The 22,887-nt window shown below is 36.5% G+C and overlaps 1 protein-coding gene across 1 annotated transcript in view; it reads right to left on the minus strand.

The window, feature by feature from the left end:
• LOC107601191 (tripartite motif-containing protein 35-like) overlaps nt 1-8,577 on the minus strand; it is a 14,154-nt gene extending 5,577 nt beyond the window's left edge. Inside the window, exons 1-5 of the mRNA XM_016293256.1 lie at nt 8,185-8,577; nt 7,107-7,202; nt 6,674-6,904; nt 6,581-6,603; nt 6,379-6,500 (exon numbers count right to left, since the gene is read on the minus strand). Coding sequence (XP_016148742.1) covers nt 6,379-6,500; nt 6,581-6,603; nt 6,674-6,904; nt 7,107-7,202; nt 8,185-8,577 — 865 coding nt within the window. The remainder of the gene's footprint in view (nt 1-6,378; nt 6,501-6,580; nt 6,604-6,673; nt 6,905-7,106; nt 7,203-8,184) is intronic.
• Nucleotides 8,578-22,887: the final 14,310 nt, after the last annotated feature.

Genomic DNA, 22,887 nt, shown 5'->3' on the forward strand with positions numbered 1-22,887 from the left:
TCTCAGCGGCCCGGGAAAGCATAGCGGTCAGCTCTGGATCTGACTCGGGCAACGCCACTCTCCCTGATGGTGGCAGCGCAGCCGAATCCTCATCTCCAGAGCCTAGCTCGCCCTCCGATGCAGCGATCGACATCCTGTCCCCCCGCTGATACGCCGTCACACCAACGTCAGCTGTTTCTCTCGAACACTCGCGGAGATTCGTCCTGTAGAAGGCTCGGCTCCGAAGCGAAAAGCTGATGTGTGAAAAGCTCCTTTTATACCCGTGCTGCGGGGCGGGGTGCGCGTGGCGAAACATGCACGCCAACTGTCATTGGCTTGTTTAGTTAACACTCGAAGGTGATTGGGATCTCGCCCAACGTAGAACGTGACTGACTGAAAGGGAACTGGCAACCTTTTCCGTCAAGCAGGTAACGTTATTATTGCTAACATAGCGGACACATTGAAAAATACATTGGCATCATCTGTATTAAAGAGAAAATAATCACTTCATCCAATGTTTAAGTGAATAAATAGCCTTGACAGCCTTGGAGTTCCACAACTATTGACTTTGTTCTCTCTCACCGGACTTGTGTGTGTAGGTGATGTAAAAGAGGAAAGTAGGCATTTGGACCAAAGCACTGTGAGGCAAATGTTTCTGAACTTAAAACGCATTTTTGTCCCGTTTGTGTTGTTTTACTACTTACACAATTATTTAAAGTATAAAACATTGTTATTTACAATACACAAAGTGGTTTTTAATCATAATTTTAGGGGGGACAACCCTCAGATAGGGAGGGTCCTATCCCCCCCCCACCGATGCATCAGACGTTCAGCCAGCGGTCCGTGGGCGTGATGTCTGAGGCTGAGAGTAGGACCGCGAGATGCATCCATCCGGACCGTGAAGCCTTTTGATATAATGAAATAAATAATGCCAAACGCTGTTTTCTAATAAAATCAAATGTATATCAAGGTCAGCTCAGCCGTTTGGATCCTATGCACCACAGGTTGCTACCACAGTTAACTGTTGCTACTTTCAGACCTGCGGTCATGCGTGCACCAGAGAGCGGCGTGCAGACAGACGAAAATTTCAGTGAGTGAAAAACAATGGCATTCTCAAAAATTAGGAAAGTTGACGGGCCCTTAAAAAGTCTTAAATTTAGTTGCATCAAATTAAAGGCCATAAAAAGTCTGAAATGTTACAAGATAGTTTTAATTATGATTTCAGGAGGTCTTAAATTTGAGGATGGAAAGATAAGAATTGCGATACGGCTTAATGTGACCATTAAACTTCAAAAGGCTGTGATTTCATTGAATAAACATGAACGCTGCACATTTCAAAGTCATATGCTGCACTGCTTTGTGTCCTGCCGTTACTGGGGAAGCTCTATATTTCTGCCGTTCCAAAAGCGCCTCCTGCTTTCAGAGAATGAATTAGCATTTTCATTCAGCCCGTCTGCTGTTTTTGTTCAGACCAGTGTGAAAATGTTTTTATGCAGTAAACACGGAGCGTTGTAAATGTTAACCAGTGGATCGAAAAGAAGATAATGCAATGCAAAAATGTAAACAATTAAGACAAAATAATATATTTGTATGTTAATTAATATAATAATTGACTGATAATAATTCAATTATAAATTATAATTATAATTATAAATATAATAATATATATATTTTTTAAAATGGTTTAAAGGCTGAAATGTTAAGTTTATAATTTTATAAAACTTTTTGTTTCTGTGAAAACCTGCATCGGAACTGTAAATCATGCTTTTTACAGTCATTTTAATTTTATTTGTGATTTTTAAATGGTTTAAAGGCTGAAATGTTAAGTTTATAATTTTATAAAACTTTTTGTTTCTGTGAAAACCTGCATCGGAACTGTAAATCATGCTTTTTACAGTCCTTTTAATTTTATTTGTGCAGGTCTTAAAAAAAGGTCTTAAAAAGTCTTAAATTTGAGCTTAAATATCCTACAGATACCCTGGCCTGGCAAAAACCCTCAATTCATGCTTTTAGGTATTTAATTGTCTGGACCTCGACTGGTGAGGAGGGTTCCTTACTGGACCTCAAGCAATTTTAGTTGAAGACCCCTGCTCTAAAATATCAAGAGTTCAAAACAGTAAAACTATGAGAATGTCTAAATATATATCCAAATCCACAACTTAATAAAAATAAGTATTTATGTCTAAAAACAACTAGAGAATTTATAAGCCTTTTTATATAAAGCTATACACGAATCTAGTGGCTAAGCCAAGAAATTGCAGATGTTTTTCTTTTTTTACTGCCACCAGATGGCCCTAATCTGCCTTCAAAAATTGGATTTTAAAGGCATTGTCTCTATTTTAACATGACATACTGCCATAATTGAAAAGTAATATAAAAATATTAGATTTTTTTATTATTATTTTCAATGGGAGAAAAATGATCATATTTATTGCATAAATATTAATTGGTACCATGAAATTCTGTCAAAATACAAAATAAAAAAAATAAAAAATATTATTGAACAAAAATATATTACATTGATTTTAATGAAAGAAAAAATAAATTTCAGGTGTTCGGTCACTTTTGACCGCAAACAACACAAGTGTGACCCCCAAATGAACAATACCAGAGGGTTAAATGACAGCAGCGTAATATACAGTACCTACTGCTGTCTATGCTGTTAATATTAGCCAAACAATAAAATAAAAACAGAAATCACTCACTGCTCTTGACCGATTAACTTCTGTAGCTTGAATAAGAAGACATTTCTTACTTGAATGCTGCTTTTAAATGCTCTAGCATGAAGATAAACATGGCGGATTGTGTGCGGCTCACTCTGAGCGGGATATACGCAATATGGTTAAGCCTTTTTATATAAAGCTATACACGAATCTAGTGGCTAAGCCAAGAAATTGCAGATGTTTTTCTTTTTTTACTGCCACCAAAAAAATTGGATTTTAAAGGCATTGTCTCTATTTTAACATGACATACTGCCATAATTGAAAAGTAATATAAAAATATTCGATTTTTTATTATTATTTTCAATGGGAGAAAAATGATCATATTTATTGCATAAATATTAATTGGTACCATGACATACTGCCATAATTGAAAAGTAATATAAAAATATTAGATTTTTTTATTATTATTTTCAATGGGAGAAAAATGATCATATTTATTGCATAAATATTAATTGGTACCATGAAATTCTGTCAAAATACAAAATAAAAAAAATAAAAAATATTATTGAACAAAAATATATTACATTGATTTTAATGAAAGAAAAAATAAATTTCAGGTGTTCGGTCACTTTTGACCGCAAACAACACAAGTGTGACCCCCAAATGAACAATACCAGAGGGTTAAATGACAGCAGCGTAATATACAGTACCTACTGCTGTCTATGCTGTTAATATTAGCCAAACAATAAAATAAAAACAGAAATCACTCACTGCTCTTGACCGATTAACTTCTGTAGCTTGAATAAGAAGACATTTCTTACTTGAATGCTGCTTTTAAATGCTCTAGCATGAAGATAAACATGGCGGATTGTGTGCGGCTCACTCTGAGCGGGATATACGCAATATGGTAGTGTCCATCAACAGTCATTGGTAGGGCCTGTAAAATGTGACGTCACTTTGTACAGGTTCTGCAAACGGCTTGTTCTGAGACACTGCTTATGATTTATGGGGATTAAAAAAGAGTGGGTGGATTTTTATCATTATAGGGTGGGTGTGTTCACACACTGCCAATACACATTTATGTCCAAACACCATGTAAAAGTCAATTTTGCATAACAGGGGCCCTATAAAGTTGTCTGATTGATCCTACTCATGACATTGACTTGTTTAATTCAACAAATACTTGAATTGTTAAGTGATAAATCATTCAAATATACTTCATTATATAACAATATGATTTTTATTGACATTCTTCTCAAGATTTAGAAGTTTTTTTCTGAAGAATTAATCCTTTAATTTAAAATTGTACTTAAAGGCACAATATTCAATTTTGCATAACAGGGGCCCTATAAAGTTGTCTGATTGTACGGTCCTACTCATGACATTGACTTGTTTAATTCAACAAATACTTGAATTGTTAAGTGATAAATCATTCAAATATACTTCATTATATAACAATATGATTTTTATTGACATTCTTCTCAAGATTTAGAAGTTTTTTTCTGAAGAATTAATCCTTTAATTTAAAATTGTACTTAAAGGCACAATATGTAAGATTTTTTTATTAAAATATCCAAAAACCACTAGAACAGTGTTATATATTTTGCGGATGCTGTTAATATTAGCCAAACAATAAAATAAAAACAGAAATCACTCACTGCTCTTGACCGATTAACTTCTGTAGCTTGAATAAGAAGACATTTCTTACTTGAATGCTGCTTTTAAATGCTCTAGCATGAAGATAAACATGGCGGATTGTGTGCGGCTCACTCTGAGCGGGATATACGCAATATGGTAGTGTCCATCAACAGTCATTGGTAGGGCCTGTAAAATGTGACGTCACTTTGTACAGGTTCTGCAAACGGCTTATTCTGAGACACTGCTTATGATTTATGGGGATTAAAAAAGAGTGGGTGGATTTTTATCATTATAGGGTGGGTGTGTTCACACACTGCCAATACACATTTATGTCCAAACACCATGTAAAAGTCAATTTTGCATAACAGGGGCCCTATAAAGTTGTCTGGTTGTACGGTCCTACTCATGACATTGACTTGTTTAATTCAACAAATACTTGAATTGTTAAGTGATAAATCATTCAAATATACTTCATTATATAACAATATGATTTTTATTGACATTCTTCTCAAGATTTAGAAGTTTTTTTCTGAAGAATTAATCCTTTAATTTAAAATTGTACTTAAAGGCACAATATGTAAGATTTTTTTATTAAAATATCCAAAAACCACTAGAACAGTGTTATATATTTTGCGGAATTGTGTACTTACACTATCCCAAATGTTTCGAAGAGTGTTTAAATCCAGAGAAATAAGCTATTTTAACTAGTGACACGGAGCGTGTCTATAGTGTCATTGTGTCACCTGCCAATGACGTCATAACCCCTCGATTTTTTTTTTTGTAGAAAACATGGAAACACCAAAGACGCTTTAAAATGTTGTGCTTTTTTTTTTTAGACAGGTGATGACCGCACAGAGTAGCATTATAACATCATTTTCAAACGTATCTAGTATGATAAAACAGCGCTGCTTTACCCCACACACGCACGACCGGAAGGAGCGGAAGCGCTAAAGTGTGGCATAATAAAAGCTCCGCTGCTTTCGAACCGTGTGTCACTCTCGTCTCTCATTAGCAGTTGCTTCAGTGGCCTCGTTTCGCTTCAACGGCTTTCCGCCTCACTCTGCTATAATATAGTATACTATGATGTTAATAAATCTTTAATACATGAGTCCCGTCGGATTGCGTCGGCTGTGGGGATGAAGACGACAACTCCCATGATTCCACACTCAGTCACAGTATCATCAAACTACACCTTTGTTTCTTTGTTTGTTTTGAAAACTTACATATTGTACCTTTAAGGCGTATTGGGAATAGACAATATTCTTAACTTTTTTTTTCTCAAGTTACAAAATAAGGAGAACAACATAGTTTTATTCTTAATGATGTGAATCTGGCTGCAGATCTCTGTGATGATAAAATTTATAATTTTCTTGAACTCTAGAGACTGTCCATAGTTCCTCTAGTAACACCATCATTTTGGAAAGCCTTTGAGGAGCTAGAACTACATATTGAAGTTCCTTGTGAACAATATTATATTTGAGGTTCAGTCTTTCATATGGAATTCCTAACCTGGCAAAATCCCGTGATATAAGACTTTGGCCATATTGTCAATCTAAGTCATTCATCCCACTATCAACAGTTCTGTCATGTAGGCTACACTTCTTGTATTTTGTTTGGGCACAACACAAGGTGTCACTGTGGCCTCAAAGCTTACAACTGGCTCATTACTATTCCTGAGGTAAAACAGGTCCTCCTCATTACCCTACGGACAAAGAAATGCATAAATAAATAAATGTGAAAGTAAATAAATACAGAAATAAATACAGAAATGTGGACATAAATAAAATTATTTTTTAATTAATTTTGCTTTTTTTACATTTCTTTGTATATTTATTTATTTATTTCTAATTTTGTCAGTTTGGAATTCCCTTCAGACAGAAGAATCAGAAACGGAGCCTCAAGTTTCTTTTCACTTTTACACTGTTGAGTCTGTTCTGGACTTCAGTAGATTTAAGAAACAAGAAACATTCTAAAAAAATAGTTCATTATATTCCAGAAATAGTATGACCTTCACTTACTACCAACTGAAAAAATCTAGTAGTTTTGTGTCATGATAAAACAGTGTGTGTGTGCGAGCACAGATCTTCTCCAGACTCACTGTTCTGGACGATGTCCTGCATCTTCTTCCAGACTCTGAAGGGCAGGTTGCCCAAGTAACGCGGCATATCAATCAAAGCTCCAGAAGGTGTCTGTGGATCCGGCTGTGATGAGATCTGGACTCTGGAAGAACATTCAGGATCAGAACTGCAGTGGATTTGGATCAGAAGCAGAGAGAGCAGAGACAGCAGCAGATCACTCACCTTTCCATTGAGACTGGAAACTCCTGCAGAACAAACACACAGTTTATCATCAACAACTCAATCAATCAATCAATCAATGATCTGAAATCAGACCTTCAGAAAGCAGACGTCACTGGCTTTCATCATCTCCTCCGTGTCTTTGATCGTGTGTGAAAGAGCTGAGATGTGTCTGTTGAGCTCCTCCAGCTTCTCCTTCATCATCTGCTTCTTCTGCTCCTCTTCCTCCCTCAGTGCAGTGAATGTAGCTTCTTCTTCATCTCTGAGAAACTGATGAAGCGTTTCAAACTGCTGTTTAATCTGACGCTCTGTGTGATCAGCTTGAGACTGAAATCAAACCACATTCACTTCAATTCTGAGATCGGAGATAAACCCAAATACCGACATAGTACAGATTCAGAGACATATTGCTGCTTGTCATCGACAGAAATAATAAACTGGAATCCATTATAATAAATATAACAAATCATAATTGTATGTAGTGATCCGACAGCTGTAATGAAAATGACTCTTGATTCTGTTTCCTCACCTTGATGTGTTGAACTGGTTTCTCAAATTCTCCTTTCATTTTTTTATTGTTTTTATGTTTCTCTTGTAAGGACTTCAGTGCTGTATTCACCTCCTCCTCCTAAAGAAATAAATAAATATATATATATAAAAAAACAAACAGATAATAGTAAAGAGGAGAACGGAATACTATACATCATACAGTGCTGTGAACAATTATTTGTCCTATCCTGATTTCTTTTGTCAGAAATTAAAACCTAACATAAAACAAAGTCAATCTGAGTAAACACAAAGTACAGTTTGTAAAAAGACAATGTTGCATATTGAATCAAAAAAGTTATAATGCCAAAGAAACTCCAGAAATAATGAGGATGAAGGTGATTAAAATGTAGCAGTCTGGGAAGTGTTACAAAGCTATTTCAAATGCTCTTGGACTATAACGAACCACAGCAAGAGCCTTATCTCCAAATGAGAACAACTCACAGTAGCAAACTTTCCCAGAAGTGGCTCATCCAAGAAGCTACAAAAGAGCCAAGAACAACATTGAAGGAGACCGTCTGATCTTCTGTCTGTAAATTGAAGCTCAAGCTCTACTGGATTACGCAACAAGACAATGATGCAAAGCACAGGAGTAAATCCACCACTGAATGGCTCAAAAAACAAAACTAAAGCACAATTCAAGTTTTGGAGTGGCCTAACCAAAGTCCTAACTTGAACTGAGATGCTGTGGGACCATTATTAAACAGGCAGTTTGTGCTGGAAAACGTTCAAGTGTTGCTGAACTAAAACAAGTCTGCAAAAGAAATCCCACCACAGCACAATGAAAGACTGATCTGCAGTTATCTCAAGTGTCTGGTTACAGTTATTGCTGCTAAAGCGGACAATTACTTTTTCACATGGATGAAATTTTTTTTACTCGGGTTGTTTTTGTTTCATAGTGAATTTTGTTTGAATATCTAAAACTATTTAGTATGAGATGTACACAAAAAAATATCTAAATGAGGCAAATACTTTTTCAAAGCACATATGAATGTAATGATAGCTGTGTTTATGACTATTTATTGTTCTTTACATATCAAACAAAAGTAATTTAGTCATACCTTACATGATGAAACCACTTCACCGATGGGTCTGAATGTGTGATTGACGTGTTTCTGTGAATCTCTGCACACTAAACACACCGGCTGTTTGTCTTCCAGACAGAAGAGTTTGAGTTTCTCGCTGTGTAAACTGCAGAGCTCCTCAGATGCTAATGAACGCCTCTCATTTCTCTCCTTCAGGAACGACTCACACACGTTTTTTAAGGCAAAATTACATGGAGGATCATCTCTTGAGGATCTTCTCCTGCAGACAGGACACTCCTGAGTTTCTTTGGTTCTCCAGAACTGTTGAAGACACTTTTTACAGACACTGTGACTACATGATAAAACAACAGGAGACTTGAATATTTCATAACACACAGGACAAGATAAACCTTCTTTAACAGAATCCATTTCAGCAATCTAAACTTTACTTTTACTTTCTGACTGATGGTTTAAAAAAATGTTTCTGTTCAAAAACAAAACGTCTTAAAAATCCTTGTTGAAAGTGTTTCTCTTCCTTCTCCACTGACTGCTGATCCTTTTTTGCTTATTGTCAGAGAAGAGAGTCAGTATGAGAGAGATGGAAAATAAGTCAGTCTCTTATTGGTTAGTGTCGTAAGAGGGTGGAGTTTCAGATGAAGTGGAGGTGTTAAAACAGCTTATAGGACTCACACTAGAGACGATCTGAACCGTGCTGGAGCGCGTTTGACTGGATCGTTTGACTAGTGTGATTTCCCCTCTCCCCAATCACCCCCTGGATTTCTCACAATCTGTGTGCTGCTCTCTGGAGTGGAGACCACAGTTCCCAATGTTGTTGCATTAACAGGTAGATGCATTACAATCCACATTACAGTCAGTGGATGATTCGCTGAATTAGTAATTTGGTAGTTTGTTGTAATACTGTCGGTAATGATTTGCTCTAGGTCTTTTAAAAGTGATAACAACAAAATATCCACGTTCTTAGAATTAGAATGTCTGATCAAATTATTGTACCCAATCATATCTAATATAAATAACACAAAATTAGCTGTTGTTGACACACTTTGTAGACAAAAAAAAATGCCTTCGCAAAAAAGAAGACAGAGAGAGAGAGAAAGAGCGAAGGGAGGCTGCTAAAGGCAGTTCAACATTGCAAACATGAATACAAAGCTCCAGCAAGCCAGCAGGTAAATCATCATATAGAATATTTAGCAGTTTGTCACACTTTAATTCTAGTAATTAAGTATATTTCTCATTATAATCACTTGTCTTGATATTAGTAATCTATAACACATCATATTTGATTAAAACCATCTTAACGGTAGGCCTATAAAATAGTTAAAAAATAATATAAATATTCTAAATTAGTTGTTTATTAGTATATCATATAGATTTATGCTGAAAAATATTAAATTAAATGTCTAATACTTACAGGGAAGAGTGGGGTCAGATTAGCCATTTTTTACTTATGCGGTCCTGAAGATAAGTTAAAATGATGCAGAAGTACAATGAAAGTATCTATCCTATATCCTATCCTAATGAAAGTATTCCTATCATTTTAAGTGATCAGTATGTGTCTATGACAAAGGGTTCTAAAAATATGGCTTCTTATAAAAAAAAGTGTTCCCATGGCTCAGTTTGCCCCGGGTTAGGGGTAATATTTAACTGTTTGCATTTCTGAAACAATATGTCCTTCCTAAAAACAAACTAAACAGAGAGTTTGTTGGCCATTAGGGACTACAGGTGGAAAGATATATCTGATTACCGAGGAGCAGGATGAAGGGTCTACAGAGAAGGGCAAGATGCAGGAGGTGAGTGAGATTAATTTACATGCTATGAGTGTGGAGCAAGCTGGATGTAGTTCTGTCTCTGATAAACATGGAGATGTAACAGATGATACTGATAAGAGTGAGGCCAGTAGCGGTTTTTGGCACGGGCGAACCGGGCAGACGCCCGGGGTGGCATTTTTTCATGATACATGGGGGGCGGCACGAGCAGTAAAAAATAAAATTAAAAAATGCTCTGCGTTTTCTATTTTCTATCATTTCACTGTGTGGGGAATTGGCAAACTGGCGCCCCTGCTTGCTGGGAAGGTGCCGTGCACAGAAGCTGTGTGAGAAGTGGAAAGGGGAGCGGCGCGCGGTGTGGGGGACAGTTCACCTCTGGGTCTCTCCCAAATGCAGTGGACAAAGGGGGGGGGGTCCACTGTATAGAGCAATACTCTAATGGAATTAGTGGGCTAAAGTCAGTCACACCTCAACTTTCTGCCAAATAACGCACATTTCATTCATAATATTATAAATACAGGCCTATAGTTCCTGCACATTTTTGTTTTTCTGAATTGTGTGGAATGGCTGATAAAAATAGGTAATACAAAACGATTATGTGGTCCCCAAGGTGAATTGGTTTAGTCTTGACTTCTGGTCGTGAGTGACAGTGTTGGGGGATGGGAAATCTGTTGATTGTCGAGTGCCAAATAAACACAGAGATGGACAGGAAAAGGTCAAAGCCATCAGGTGCCCAATTTAGAAAAAAAAGAAAAGAAGAAGAGGAGAAACGAGCAAAAGATAAAGGTATGCAACTATGTTCTCTCTGTATGATTATTAATTTTGGGAGACACAACAAGTGAATATGGAAATAAATTATACATCAATATTCCTATGAAATATTAGATATTATTATTAAAATGTTGCCAATTATTACTCCAATTATTACACTTCTTTTTTCATTAAATGTTGCTCCAAGAACACATTAATATGCAAATTAGATAGTGTATAGATACATTGTATTGAATGGGAATATTAATTTATGTCCATTTTACCCACATATTGCATAAAGCAAAATGGTGTATCAATTCATTCCATTATATCTTTCATAACATAGTTGAGAATCATCTTTATACAAATTTTGGTTAAAAAAATCCTGAAACCCAAAAAGTTATTGGTGATTGAAAAAAAATCCCATTGTTTTTGCCTATACATATAATTGAAGGGGGTCTCGCCCAGGGTGTAATTCAATGTAGAACCGCCACTGAGTGAGGCCCAGAGTGGTGTGGAATATGTGTGTGAAGTTAATGATGTGGCACAGGCTGAAAGCTTAGAGCAAAATATGGTTGATGGGATGGATATTTTATCCCAGTGTACAGATGATGGATTAGGAGATGATGAACAGTGGACAGAGGGCTCAAGAGGAACTGATAAAGATTTGTATACTGTTGAAGAAATTAATGCATTTCTTGATAAAACTGGCATTGAAGAAAGCAATTACTTTCCTGATATGAACTAATGTATTGCTTCGGTGATGTGGGCTAGGAAGGTGAGTAGCTATGAGGAGCTCTCACAATAGAAGTGGTACCGTCTAAAAAAAACATATTACTGGTCTTAGACAAGGCAAAAAGACAGGGAAAGCGAGGGGAAAAACTAAGTAATCTCAATGGCTTTTAATCTTTTCTTTCTGTTTTTTCCTCTTCCTTTTCCCCTTGCTTATGGAGATCTTGCGGGTGGGATCAATTAATGTAAATGGAATGAGGGATGGGAGGAAAATTTGTTTACTATCAGAAATAATACGATTGAAAGATCTGAGTGTTGTTGGTTTTTTTTGCAAGAAACCCATAGCAATCAAAATAATGAGATTGATTGGGGCTTGTGGTGGGAAGGAGCAAGAATTCTTAGTCATGGGACTAATTTAAGTGCAGGAGTGGCTGTGCTCTTTTCCCCTGTTCTCAAAACAAAGATTGTATCAAAACATGAAGTGGTATCAGGGAGATTATTGGTTGTAAGTGGTGAACATCTACGCTCCTAATATAGGAGAAGACAGAGTACAGTTTTTTATTAAACTAGAGCAATTTTTAAAACCACAGCAGGATGGTGATGTTATTGTATTAGGTGGAGATTGGAACTGCACTTTAGACTTTACACAAGATAGGACTGGAGAAGAACCTCATGCAAAGTCAGCTATTTTTTTTAGCTAATATTATAAAAAATGTTAACTTCTCAGATGTATGGAGAGAGCATAATTCATCAGTACGGCAGTATACATGGATGAAAGTCAGCAATGGAAGCGTTTCTGGTGCACGTTTGGATAGCTGTATTAATCTTATTTCTCAGATTGTGTGATATATAAAACCTATCACCCCAACTGTTCTTTCTGATCATAAGCTTATCACAATTGAGTATATACTAACTGAAAGAAAGCATACGAGTTATTACTGGCATTTTAATGTTAAACTTTTGGATGATAAACATTTTTGTGAGAATTTTTAACTTTTTTGGGAAGCCTGGAAAAAAGTGAAAAGTGCATTTATGAAAGTATCATTCAGTAGTGGGAAGTTGGTAAAGTGCACATAAGAGGGTTTTGTCAACAATATACATCTCATTCCTCTTTAGTTCTGAAAAAGACATTAGAGTGGTTGGAAAAAGAGATCATGGACATTGAAAAAAAAAGAATGATAATGAAGCTAGAAATCTACAAGACCTGTGAACTGAAAAAAAAATCAGCTAAGCTCCTTTTTAAATGAAAAAGTTAAAGGAGCACTTGTAAGAAGTCGTTTTTAAACAATAAGAGATATGGATGAACCTTCTTCTTATTTTTTTTTTTTAACTTGGAGCGAAAAGCAGGTCAAGAAAAACAGATGTATGTTTTAAAGGACAACAATGGATGTAACACTTCAGACCCAATAATGATGCGCAAACTTGCTGTGGATTTTTATTCTAATTGATATGCTGCTGACAATTCAGATGAACAGTGCAGAAATCAACTGTTACAAGATCTTCCTGTTTTAAGATTGGAACACAAACAATCTTTAGACACTGAACTCACTTTTAAAGAGATTACTGCTGCTGTTATGGGACTCTCCTCAGGACATACGCCAGGACTGGACGGATTACCTGCTGAATTTTATAAGAGTTTTTGGAATATTATTGTTCATGATTATTTTGAGGTAATCCAAAAATGTATCAAAGAAAGAGTTCTTCCTTTGAGTTGTCAGCGGGCAGTTTTAACGCTACTCCCCAAAAACATTACCTGACATTCTTAAAGAACTGGAGACCTGTAGCAATTTTAGGCTCTGATTATAATTTTTTTTCTAAATATATATACATATATATATATATTTTCTTATAATAATACCAATATAGGTTTTCTGTCATTAGACCAAGAAAAACCCTTCGACAGAGTTGATCATATTTTTCTTTTTGATACTTTAAAGGCTTTTGGTTTTGGAGACAGATTTATTTCCAAAATAAAACTGCTGTATGCTGGGGCCACATGTATGATTAAAATAGCTGGTGGCCTCAGTTTTCCTGTGAAAGTCAATAGAGGCATTCGGCAAGGTTGTCCTATTTCAGGTCAACTTTATAGTATAGCCATTGAGCCTTTCCTAAGTAGACTGAGAAGACAGCTAACAGGTCTACAGGTCAATACATTGGATTTTAAGTGTCCTATTAAGCTCTCTGCATATGTTGAGGAGGTCACAGTTTTAATTAGAAATCTAAATGATGTTGAGTGTGTAAAAATGGCTTTGGAATGTTATGGGAATGCTTCTTCAGCCAAAGTTAATTGGCAAAAAAGTGATGCTTTGTGGTGTGGTCAAGACTTTATTAGTCCATCACTACCTGGTGGTTTGCAGTGGGGGAGAGCGGGGTTTAAATATTTAGGTGTTTTTTTTTAGGGACAGATGAATATAGAAAAAAAATTGGGAGGGACTAATAGAAAAAGTGTGTGCTCGGTTGTCTCACTGGAATTGGTTGCTACCCCAGCTGTCCTATAGGGGGAGAACCCTGGTCTGTGACAACCTGATTGCATCATCTTTGTGGCACAAAATTATGATTCTAGAGCCTCCGGAAGACCTAGTAAGAAGAATTCAACAGCGCCTGGTGGACTTCTTCTGGTCAGGACAGCACTGGTTGAAGGCACCAGTGCTCTATCTGCCAATACAGGAAGGAAGAAAAAGAAAGAAAACCCCCAGGACAGGGGTTGGTCGACATTAAATCCAGAGTCAGAGCTTTTAGACTCCAGGCGGCTCAGAGACTCCTATGGGGAAGATGTAAGCTGGACTGGGGTAGCCTGTACCCTTTTGAAGAGAGCAGGCAATATGGGATTAGACCGCCACTTGTTTCTTATGGACACTGAAAAACTAGACCTGACAGGACTAACACCTTTTTACAGATCAATGTTAAAAACATGGACATTTTTCAGTTACTCTCGGGAGCCAAATGGTGTGAAGGGGCTATGGCTGAGAGAACAACCACTGTTTTTTAATACAGCACTGGATTTAGACACTTTTAAATCAGGATCCCTCAGAAAAATGTTGTGGACTGCAAATATTACCAAAATTGGACATTTTGTTTCTGAGGAAGGATGGATTTCTGCTGAAAACTTGGTTTTAAAACTGGGCATGAGATCAGTTTGAGTGGCAGATAGACTGTTGACTCAAATCTTTGAGTTTTTACCAGCTGATTATAGACTGTCATTATAGACTGTCATTAGAGACACCGATTAGAGAGGAGGAGACTTCTGTCTTCCCAGACCTGAATTTTTCAGCTGATATTAGAACATGGCAAGAAATGGAGAATGGTTTGCCTTCTTTTAAGACACCCCAGCTGGGACTTTTTAGAAATGCTGGAAAGAAAGCTATGTATGCACTGTGTGTAAAGGTGTCACATCTTCTTCAGCTTCAGAATGTGAGAGAGTCTAAATGGCAAGAGATTTTTGGGTCAAGCCAAGCGTTTCCCCTAAAGGTTGCAGGACCTTGTACAAACCTCCCATTGAGAAAAGAACTGGAGACCTACAATGGAGGATTGTGCATGGTATAATAGCCACAAACAGACACAGAGCACACCTCGATCCACAGGTTGGGGAGGGCTGTCCTTTTTGTGGAGCACAAGAAACTGTCTTCCATTTATTTTTTAATTGTGGGATATTACAACCATTATTTTATCAAATCGAAAAGTGGTGTCAAACCCTGGGGGAATTATTTGCACCTGCAAGGTTTATTTTTGGGCCAAAGTACAGCAGAAGTAAAATGAGGAGTCATGTTTTATTAAACTTCTTACTTGGGCAAGCAAAGATGACTATATGGTTGTCAAGAAAAAGTAAATTGAATGATAAAGGATCAACTGATGCGATTTCAATACTGAAGGGATTAATAAAATCCCATATTAGTATAGAGTATATTAGTATATAAATGGGCAGTTAATCAATGCATTTGTGAAGTTGACTCTGATGAAGGTTTGCAAATTTATATTTGAGTAATGTTTGTTATAAACTTGCGCCAAAAATTTATGATTTTTTTAATTCATTTTTTTGGGCCTTTTTGCCAGCAAAATATCAGCTAAATTTTGTAAACGTGACTGCATGTTAAATCTGGTCCTTAAGGAAAAATTAAGTTTTGTGACATCACAATGACAAGCTGATGTTAACATGATCACAGATGATATTTAATGATAATTTTTACTAACACAGTGATTTGAATACATAAACTCTATGAATTAGTCCTACTATTTTTGCTTTTTTTTTACCATATGAATTTGATATTTATTACAAAATAATGAATAACATATTTTGTATATTGAGTGGTATGACACTCAGGATGTGTGTTTATGAGCTTTTACAGATGCAGTAAAAGAAATGAATAAACACAGTAAAAATGTCTTCTCTCTGTTTGTTTTGTGTAGCCACAAACCCTCACAAATGCAGTGTACACACAGACCATCCTTTCACACACACAAATTAAAGACGGAGCATAACAGCCTCTGATCACTTACCCTTTTAAATGTGTAGTTCAGAAACTAGAGAGGTACACATTTAGACACACCTACTCAACTTCTAACACTTAGAATAATGTCAAAGGCATTAGATGGCTACTATGAGATAACAAAAATGGAAGTATGGAAAGCTATTTGGCTTATTTTAATCATATAAACGGAAGCCTTTGGATTCTTAAGATCATGAAAAACTGAAATTCAGGCAAATGCATGTAAACAAGTCTGGTATCTGCTGGAAATCAGGTGGAGCCTGACTCTTTTGCCCTGACCGGTCCGATAACCTGTTAAACCGGACACTTCCTCACTATCATCTCAAACCAAACACAGATCTGGGTGTTAATCAGTGATTAGGAGTCCTGTTTAACAAGTTACAACTGAAATATACTCGCATTCACAAGCCACTTTCAATATGCATGTGATTTATCCAATACAGCATACACAAACACACATAGTTGGTTTTCTAGCATCAGTGCAGCTGGAGTTGCTTAAAGGGGTCATATGATGCGACTTCAATTTTTCCTTTCTCTTTGGAGTGTTACAAGCTCTTGGTGCATAAAGAAGATCTGTAAAGTTGCAAAGACTAAAGTCTCAAATCCAAAGAGATATTCTTTTTAAAAGTTAAGAGTCAACCACGCCCTCCTAAAACGGCTCGTTCTAACACGCCCCCACATGTCTACATCACGATGTGGGAAGATTTGCATAACCCCGCTGCCATGTCGTGAAGGCACTGTGTGATTCGTTGTGAAAGCGAAACTACTTTGTTTAGTCTTCCAAAAGAGGACACGACTAAAAATCAGTGGTTAAGTTGTATTTACAACACTGTTCCAGAACACTTTCAAAAGCAGCGCATTTTATGGAGGACTGTTTCCTGATCCTGGGAGAGTAGACTACAATGCCGGCTGTTCTGACTCACTGCAAGTAGTTTTCATATTTAAAGGATTTGCCACTGACGATTCAAACGATTCAACTTTAAAAAGTGACAAATCCACTAGATGACATCACACATCTGACATTATTATTACAGGTTTGATCTGTTTAGCTGCTTCTAACTGACCTCTTGTTTTGTTTCTGTACACATGGACATTGTGGATCTCAATATCTCTGAACATACTTCGACATCTATTCTCCAAGTCTTTCCACGTCCTTATGTTTAACAAATGATTCTGTGGTATCATGTTACTGAACAAATAAGTGTCATTATATGCATCCCGAGATCAGCTGTGATTGCGAGCTGCAGCCAGATGACCTCTGTCATTGCCATGTCCAAAGCTTCCTTGCACGCAGTTGTTAACTAAAGTATCCCTGTTCAGTATCTCATACACCCATTTAGCATTATTGGTGTAATTGTCAAATGACATAGCATAAGATTTGCTTTTCCTTATATCAGTATTTCCTGTATCTGAAGGAAATCCATGTATTAATTTATAGCGAGATCTGACATTTGGAACTTCATGAGTATCTGTTTGTTCATTTTCAGTTATTACTGAGAGTGGGATACATATGGTTTCATCTACCCTACACATATTTTCTCTTTGACTTCCTAATGTTACACCAGTCCAGGACTGGCTATAGGGAGCACCAGGATAATTCACAGTGGCCTGACTTCCAGCCAGAAACTGTGTCTCAGGCCAGACCTGACTGACTCTACCTGTTTGCCAGAGATAGCTAGATGTTGGGTGATTTCCTCCAGCACTCTGCTTAACTCTTCCAGCAGGTCCCACTGTCTCAGGCTCAGCATTGCTTTGACGTGGTATGTCTTCTGCGTTTCCTTTCATGCTTTGTACTTTGCCACAAGTTGACGAAGACCATTTTCCCATCTTATATTCTCTTTATCATTCACATCTGCTACATGCAACTCATAGTACTCAACATTTTGACAATTGTTAACCTCCTCATTCACCAGTGCAGCATTCTTGGCTTCACTGTTATTTGGATTTACCTCAGTAGGTGAAGGAGCGACATCTGTGCTAGAAGCAGTAAGTTTAGATAGATTTTTTTTTTCTTTCTCAAAGCGTCTGCTCAACTTCGCCAGTAGCTCCCATTGTCTCAGGTTCAGCTTTGCTTTGAGATGATCTGTCTTCTGGGTTTGGTGTCGTTTCACAACCACGTTCATCAGTTGTAACATGAGGATTTCTTCCCAAGCTCGTTTGATATCATCTTCTGGCCAGCATTTATGTTCATGCTCCTTTTTAATGTCACATTTCTTTTCAATCATTCTTTTAGTTTCATGTAAGCACTCAAACCCATTAAAAATGATAACAAATCCTTAACTATGTGAGGTAAAGTGACATTAGGTGGGTTTCTTCCCGTTCCTCAGGACTCATCTTGATGCAACAGAGATTTAAGAACAAAGTTCAGGAATAAATCAGTCTTGACTCAGTCTTCAGCACCTTTGACCAAGAGTCTTCTCTTCAGGGCTAATATAATGCGTACTTCTGGAAAGAAAAAAAAGTGTCATAATAGAAACAGAAATATACTCACATCAACAGACTGAGATCTGTCAGATCAAACAGAAACTTATGCTGCACTGATTTTTCATCAGTTCTGTCACACACACACACACCTGCAAAACATAAAAAATGATTTTATAATGTACTTTATAAATTATTTCACTTTTTATCATTGAAATTATTATTACAATTATTATTAAAACAGAACAGTTTTAAGACTTTTTTTTAAATTAAGAACATAAAGCGAGTTGCTAATTGACTCCTACAAACTTCTAAAACTTATTAAGCATAAAATAATTTGACATTTCATAAACTAAATTCCATGAAATCCCAGTGAAATGCCTACATGAGTGATTTTCCAACCTCCCTAATTCAGGACTTCAGTTGATTCAGTTCAACAGGTTTGTGATCTGATAAACAGGAACTTCTGCTGCTCTGATTTTACATCGGTTCTGTTCTGCTCTGCACAACAAACACACACACACACACACACACACACACAGATTGAACTGTGTACTAAAACAGAACAATTTCAAGATTTTATCTAGAACACTGTGTTAGCAAAAACAAAAGCCAGTTGCCAGTTGGCTCCTACAATCCGCCCAACACTTTTTTTTTCTTTTTTAAATGTATTATTAACTCTTAATTTATTAATGGAGAAATAATTTTAGAAATTATATGTGCAATTTTATAACATCCTATTGAAATGTCTACTGTAAGAGTGATTTTACAGCAGTGAGCAGACACACTTTCTCAGCATGTGGTCTGAAATGTAACGGTAGGGGGGAGTGTGGGAGAGGTTTAGACATAAATATCATCTTGTTTTGAGAGGCTTATAAAACGTTTTTGTGTTCAGGAAGTGAGGTCGAATAATGGTACGAAACACACATACATTATAATGTCATAATTTCTATAATGCACTGGTGAAAGTGCCACTATTAATGTTTTTTTTGACAACAGTGCCGTTATACCTTATCACAACAGATTAATATGGATTTTTTTTTTTTGCATTAACATTGTACTTGTGTATTTTTAGGTTTAATTTTTGTATTATATTGTTCTGTCTGATTTTGGAAACCAAAACATTTCAACAAGCATTACATTTGATCTGCGTGTTTGTAGATTAGCATACATTTTTCAAATCTTAAAATAATCTGTTATTAACTGTTTGCCATAGATTTTATCAACAACTCCCTGCTGCTGTTTATAGAACCATGTAGTTGTTGTGGGAATGTCTTCCTTGGTTTCACACATTATTTAAAAAAAATGCAAATTATATTGTTATTTAATATTACAATATGCGGTTTTATCTTATGATCAGAAACATCCGTGTTTCATGTTCGCAGCCTTTACTCATTGCACAAGTCTTTTAAAAGTCACTGTGGAAAGTTGAATTTTGTTCATTAAAACACTTATTTATAATGAGAACTGAGGACCATGTATTGATCAGCATTTTATTGTTCTTCGCTGTTTCTTGGTCTGTGTTTGAAAATGTCTTTGTTAATAGAATGGAAATAGTAAGTGTTAATGGAAATGTATTAAAATGATATTGAATTATTATGACCATTTTGTAATAGTTTTTCTTCCTATTTAATGCTGTCAAAATAACATGGAGCATATACAGGTGCATCTCAATAAATTAGAATGTCGTGGAAAAGTTAATTTATTTCAGTAATTCAACTCAAATTGTGAAACTCGTGTATTAAATAAATTCAATGCATAGAGACTGAAGTAGTTTAAGTCTTTGGTTCTTTTAATTGTGATGATTTTGGCTCACATTTAACAAAAACCCACCAATTCACTATCTCAACAAATTAGAATATGGTGACATGCCAATCAGCTAATCAACTCAAAACACCTGCAAAGGTTTCCTGAGCCTTCAAAATGGTCTCTCAGTTTGGTTTACTAGGCTACACAATCATGGGGAAGACTGCTGATCTGACAGTTGTCCAGAAGACAATCATTAACACACTTCACAAGGAGGGTAAGCCACAAACATTCATTGCCAAAGAAGCTGGCTGTTCACAGAGTGCTGTATCCAAGCATGTTAACAGAAAGTTGAGTGGAAGGCAAGTTTTGTATTTCATTTGGAAACCGAGGTCCTAGAGTCTGGAGGAAGGGTGGAGAAGCTCATAGCCCAAGTTGCTTGAAGTCCAGTGTTAAGTTTCCACAGTCTGTGATGATTTGGGGTGCAATGTCATCTGCTGGTGTTGGTCCATTGTGTTTTTTTGAAAACTAACGTCATTGCACCCGTTTACCAAGAAATTTTGGAGCACTTCATGCCTCCTTCTGCTGACCAGCATTTTGAAGAGCTGATTTCATTTTCCAGCAGGATTTGGCACCTGCCCACACTGCCAAAAGCACCAAAAGTTGGTTAAATGACCATGGTGTTGGTGTGCTTGACTGGCCAGCAAACTCACCAGACATGAACCCCATAGAGAATCTATGGGGTATTGTCAAGAGGAAAATGAGAAACAAGAGACCAAAAAATGCAGATGAGCTGAAGGCCACTGTCAAAGAAACCTGGGCTTCCATACCACCTCAGCAGTGCCACAAACTGATCACCTCCATGCCACACCGAATTGAGGCAGTAATTAAAGCAAAAGGAGCCCCTACCAAGTATTGAGTACATGTACAGTAAATGAACATACTTTCCAGAAAGCCAACAATTCACTAAAAATGTTTTTTTTTATTGGTCTTATGAAGTATTCTAATTTGTTGAGATAGTGAATTGGTGTTTTTTTGTTAAATGGGAGCCAAAATCATCCCAATTAAAAGAACCAAAGACTTAAACTACTTCAGTCTGTGTGCACTGAATTTATTTAATACACGAGTTTCACAATTTGAGTTGAATTACTGAAATACCTGATATGATGGAACAGCTTCACCGATGGGTCTGAATGTGTGATTGAAGTATTTTTGTGAGTAAATACACACTGAACACACAGGCTGTTTGTCCTCCAGACAGAAGAGTTTGAGTTTCTTACTCACTCTGTTTTCCAGCGATCTAAACTTGACTTTCAATTTCTGAACGATGGTTTCAAAAATAAATCACCACGAGAATCAAAAAGGTCTGTTCATAAATGACCACCTCAAAAATGCTTCTTGAAAGTGTTTCTGCTGCTTCTACTCTGATCGCTGACTCTTTAATGCTTTTGTGGAGACATCGAGAAGAGAGTCACTACAACAGTAAATCAGACATTCACTTCCTGAAAAGTGCTGTAAGAAGGTAAAGCTTCCGCATCTTTGTCATCTTTCCTGTCTGTGTCTCATGTTGTTCGAGTATTTGCTGCCTTATTTGGCTCTGGATTATCATTTAAAATATGAATGATTGTCTGATCTCAAAAACCTTCAACATTTAGATTCCACATCTGCTTCCTTTTCTCTATAATTATACTATGCATGAGATCTTTATTATTATATCTGAAAATCCCTCTCAGGACGAGAAATAAACCCTCCACCTTGGCTGATGTTTCTTTGAGGAGCTTCAGTGGAAACTAATGTTGGGTCATTCTTGAACGATTCGTTCATTTTGAAAGAGTCATCTTTCAAAGTCATCTCGGGGAGTGATTCGTTCAGTCGCGCATGCGCAACATCCTATAGGTTCTGTACTGGAATTAGTCAAGTAGTTCACCTGTTTCGAGTCTTCGGGATTTTCGCAGAGGTGGGACCAAGTCATTGTTTTGCAATTCACAAGTAAGTCTCGAGTCTTTGCATTCAAGTCTCAAGTCAAGTCCCGAGTCAAGACAGGCAAGTCCAAGTCGAGTTGCAAGTCCTCAACTTTAAGATTCAAGTCTTAAACCAGTCATTAGTGCTCTTTGCCCAAATTAGTGTCTCAGTATTAATTACCATATCAAATTCATAGTAATTTATTTCAGGAAGGCAGGTAGAATATGTTTGACATAGTTCAATTTCATGTGAGATGGGTGCCTCTCAGTAAAACTATTCAAGTTCAATTTAGGGATTGTGCCAAAATAGGACAAGCAGTGAAAAAAAAACTATTTTATTAGTAACAGAATAGCAAAGACAACTTAATTTCAGAGAAATAACAACTGCAACATACTTTACATGTGTGCATAAGAATATATGCTTCTAGGTGTTATATCGAAGCCAATGTGCCATTATTTGGAACCTCAATAAAACAGATTTAAAAATATGTGAGCGGAAACGCAGAAAGAACTGCTTTGAAAGAACTAGAAGAAATAACTGCAAGCATACTTTACAAGTGAGAGGAAACATGCAATATGGATGCAGACAAACTCATGAAGACAATCATTCAAAAATGCTGTGCTACCATAACTACGAGTAACAAAGACTAAATCATTTAATAAAAATTAAAAAATGTTGTACGTTAAATGTTAAGTTTATAATATGCATAGTTGATAGCTAAATGTATAGGGGCTATGTGCGCTATAGGCCTACAGACTGATTTACAACACGTGAATTCATTTATTTATCCCGAAAGAAATGGAAGTGACATGAGTGCCTGGTGAAGAGGGAGAAAAGTTGAGTAGCCTTTATAGTTATAG

The sequence above is a fragment of the Sinocyclocheilus grahami genome, unplaced genomic scaffold (genome assembly GCF_001515645.1).
Source record: "Sinocyclocheilus grahami isolate Dianchi unplaced genomic scaffold, SAMN03320097.WGS_v1.1 scaffold301.1, whole genome shotgun sequence".
Classification (NCBI taxonomy): domain Eukaryota; kingdom Metazoa; phylum Chordata; class Actinopteri; order Cypriniformes; family Cyprinidae; genus Sinocyclocheilus; species Sinocyclocheilus grahami.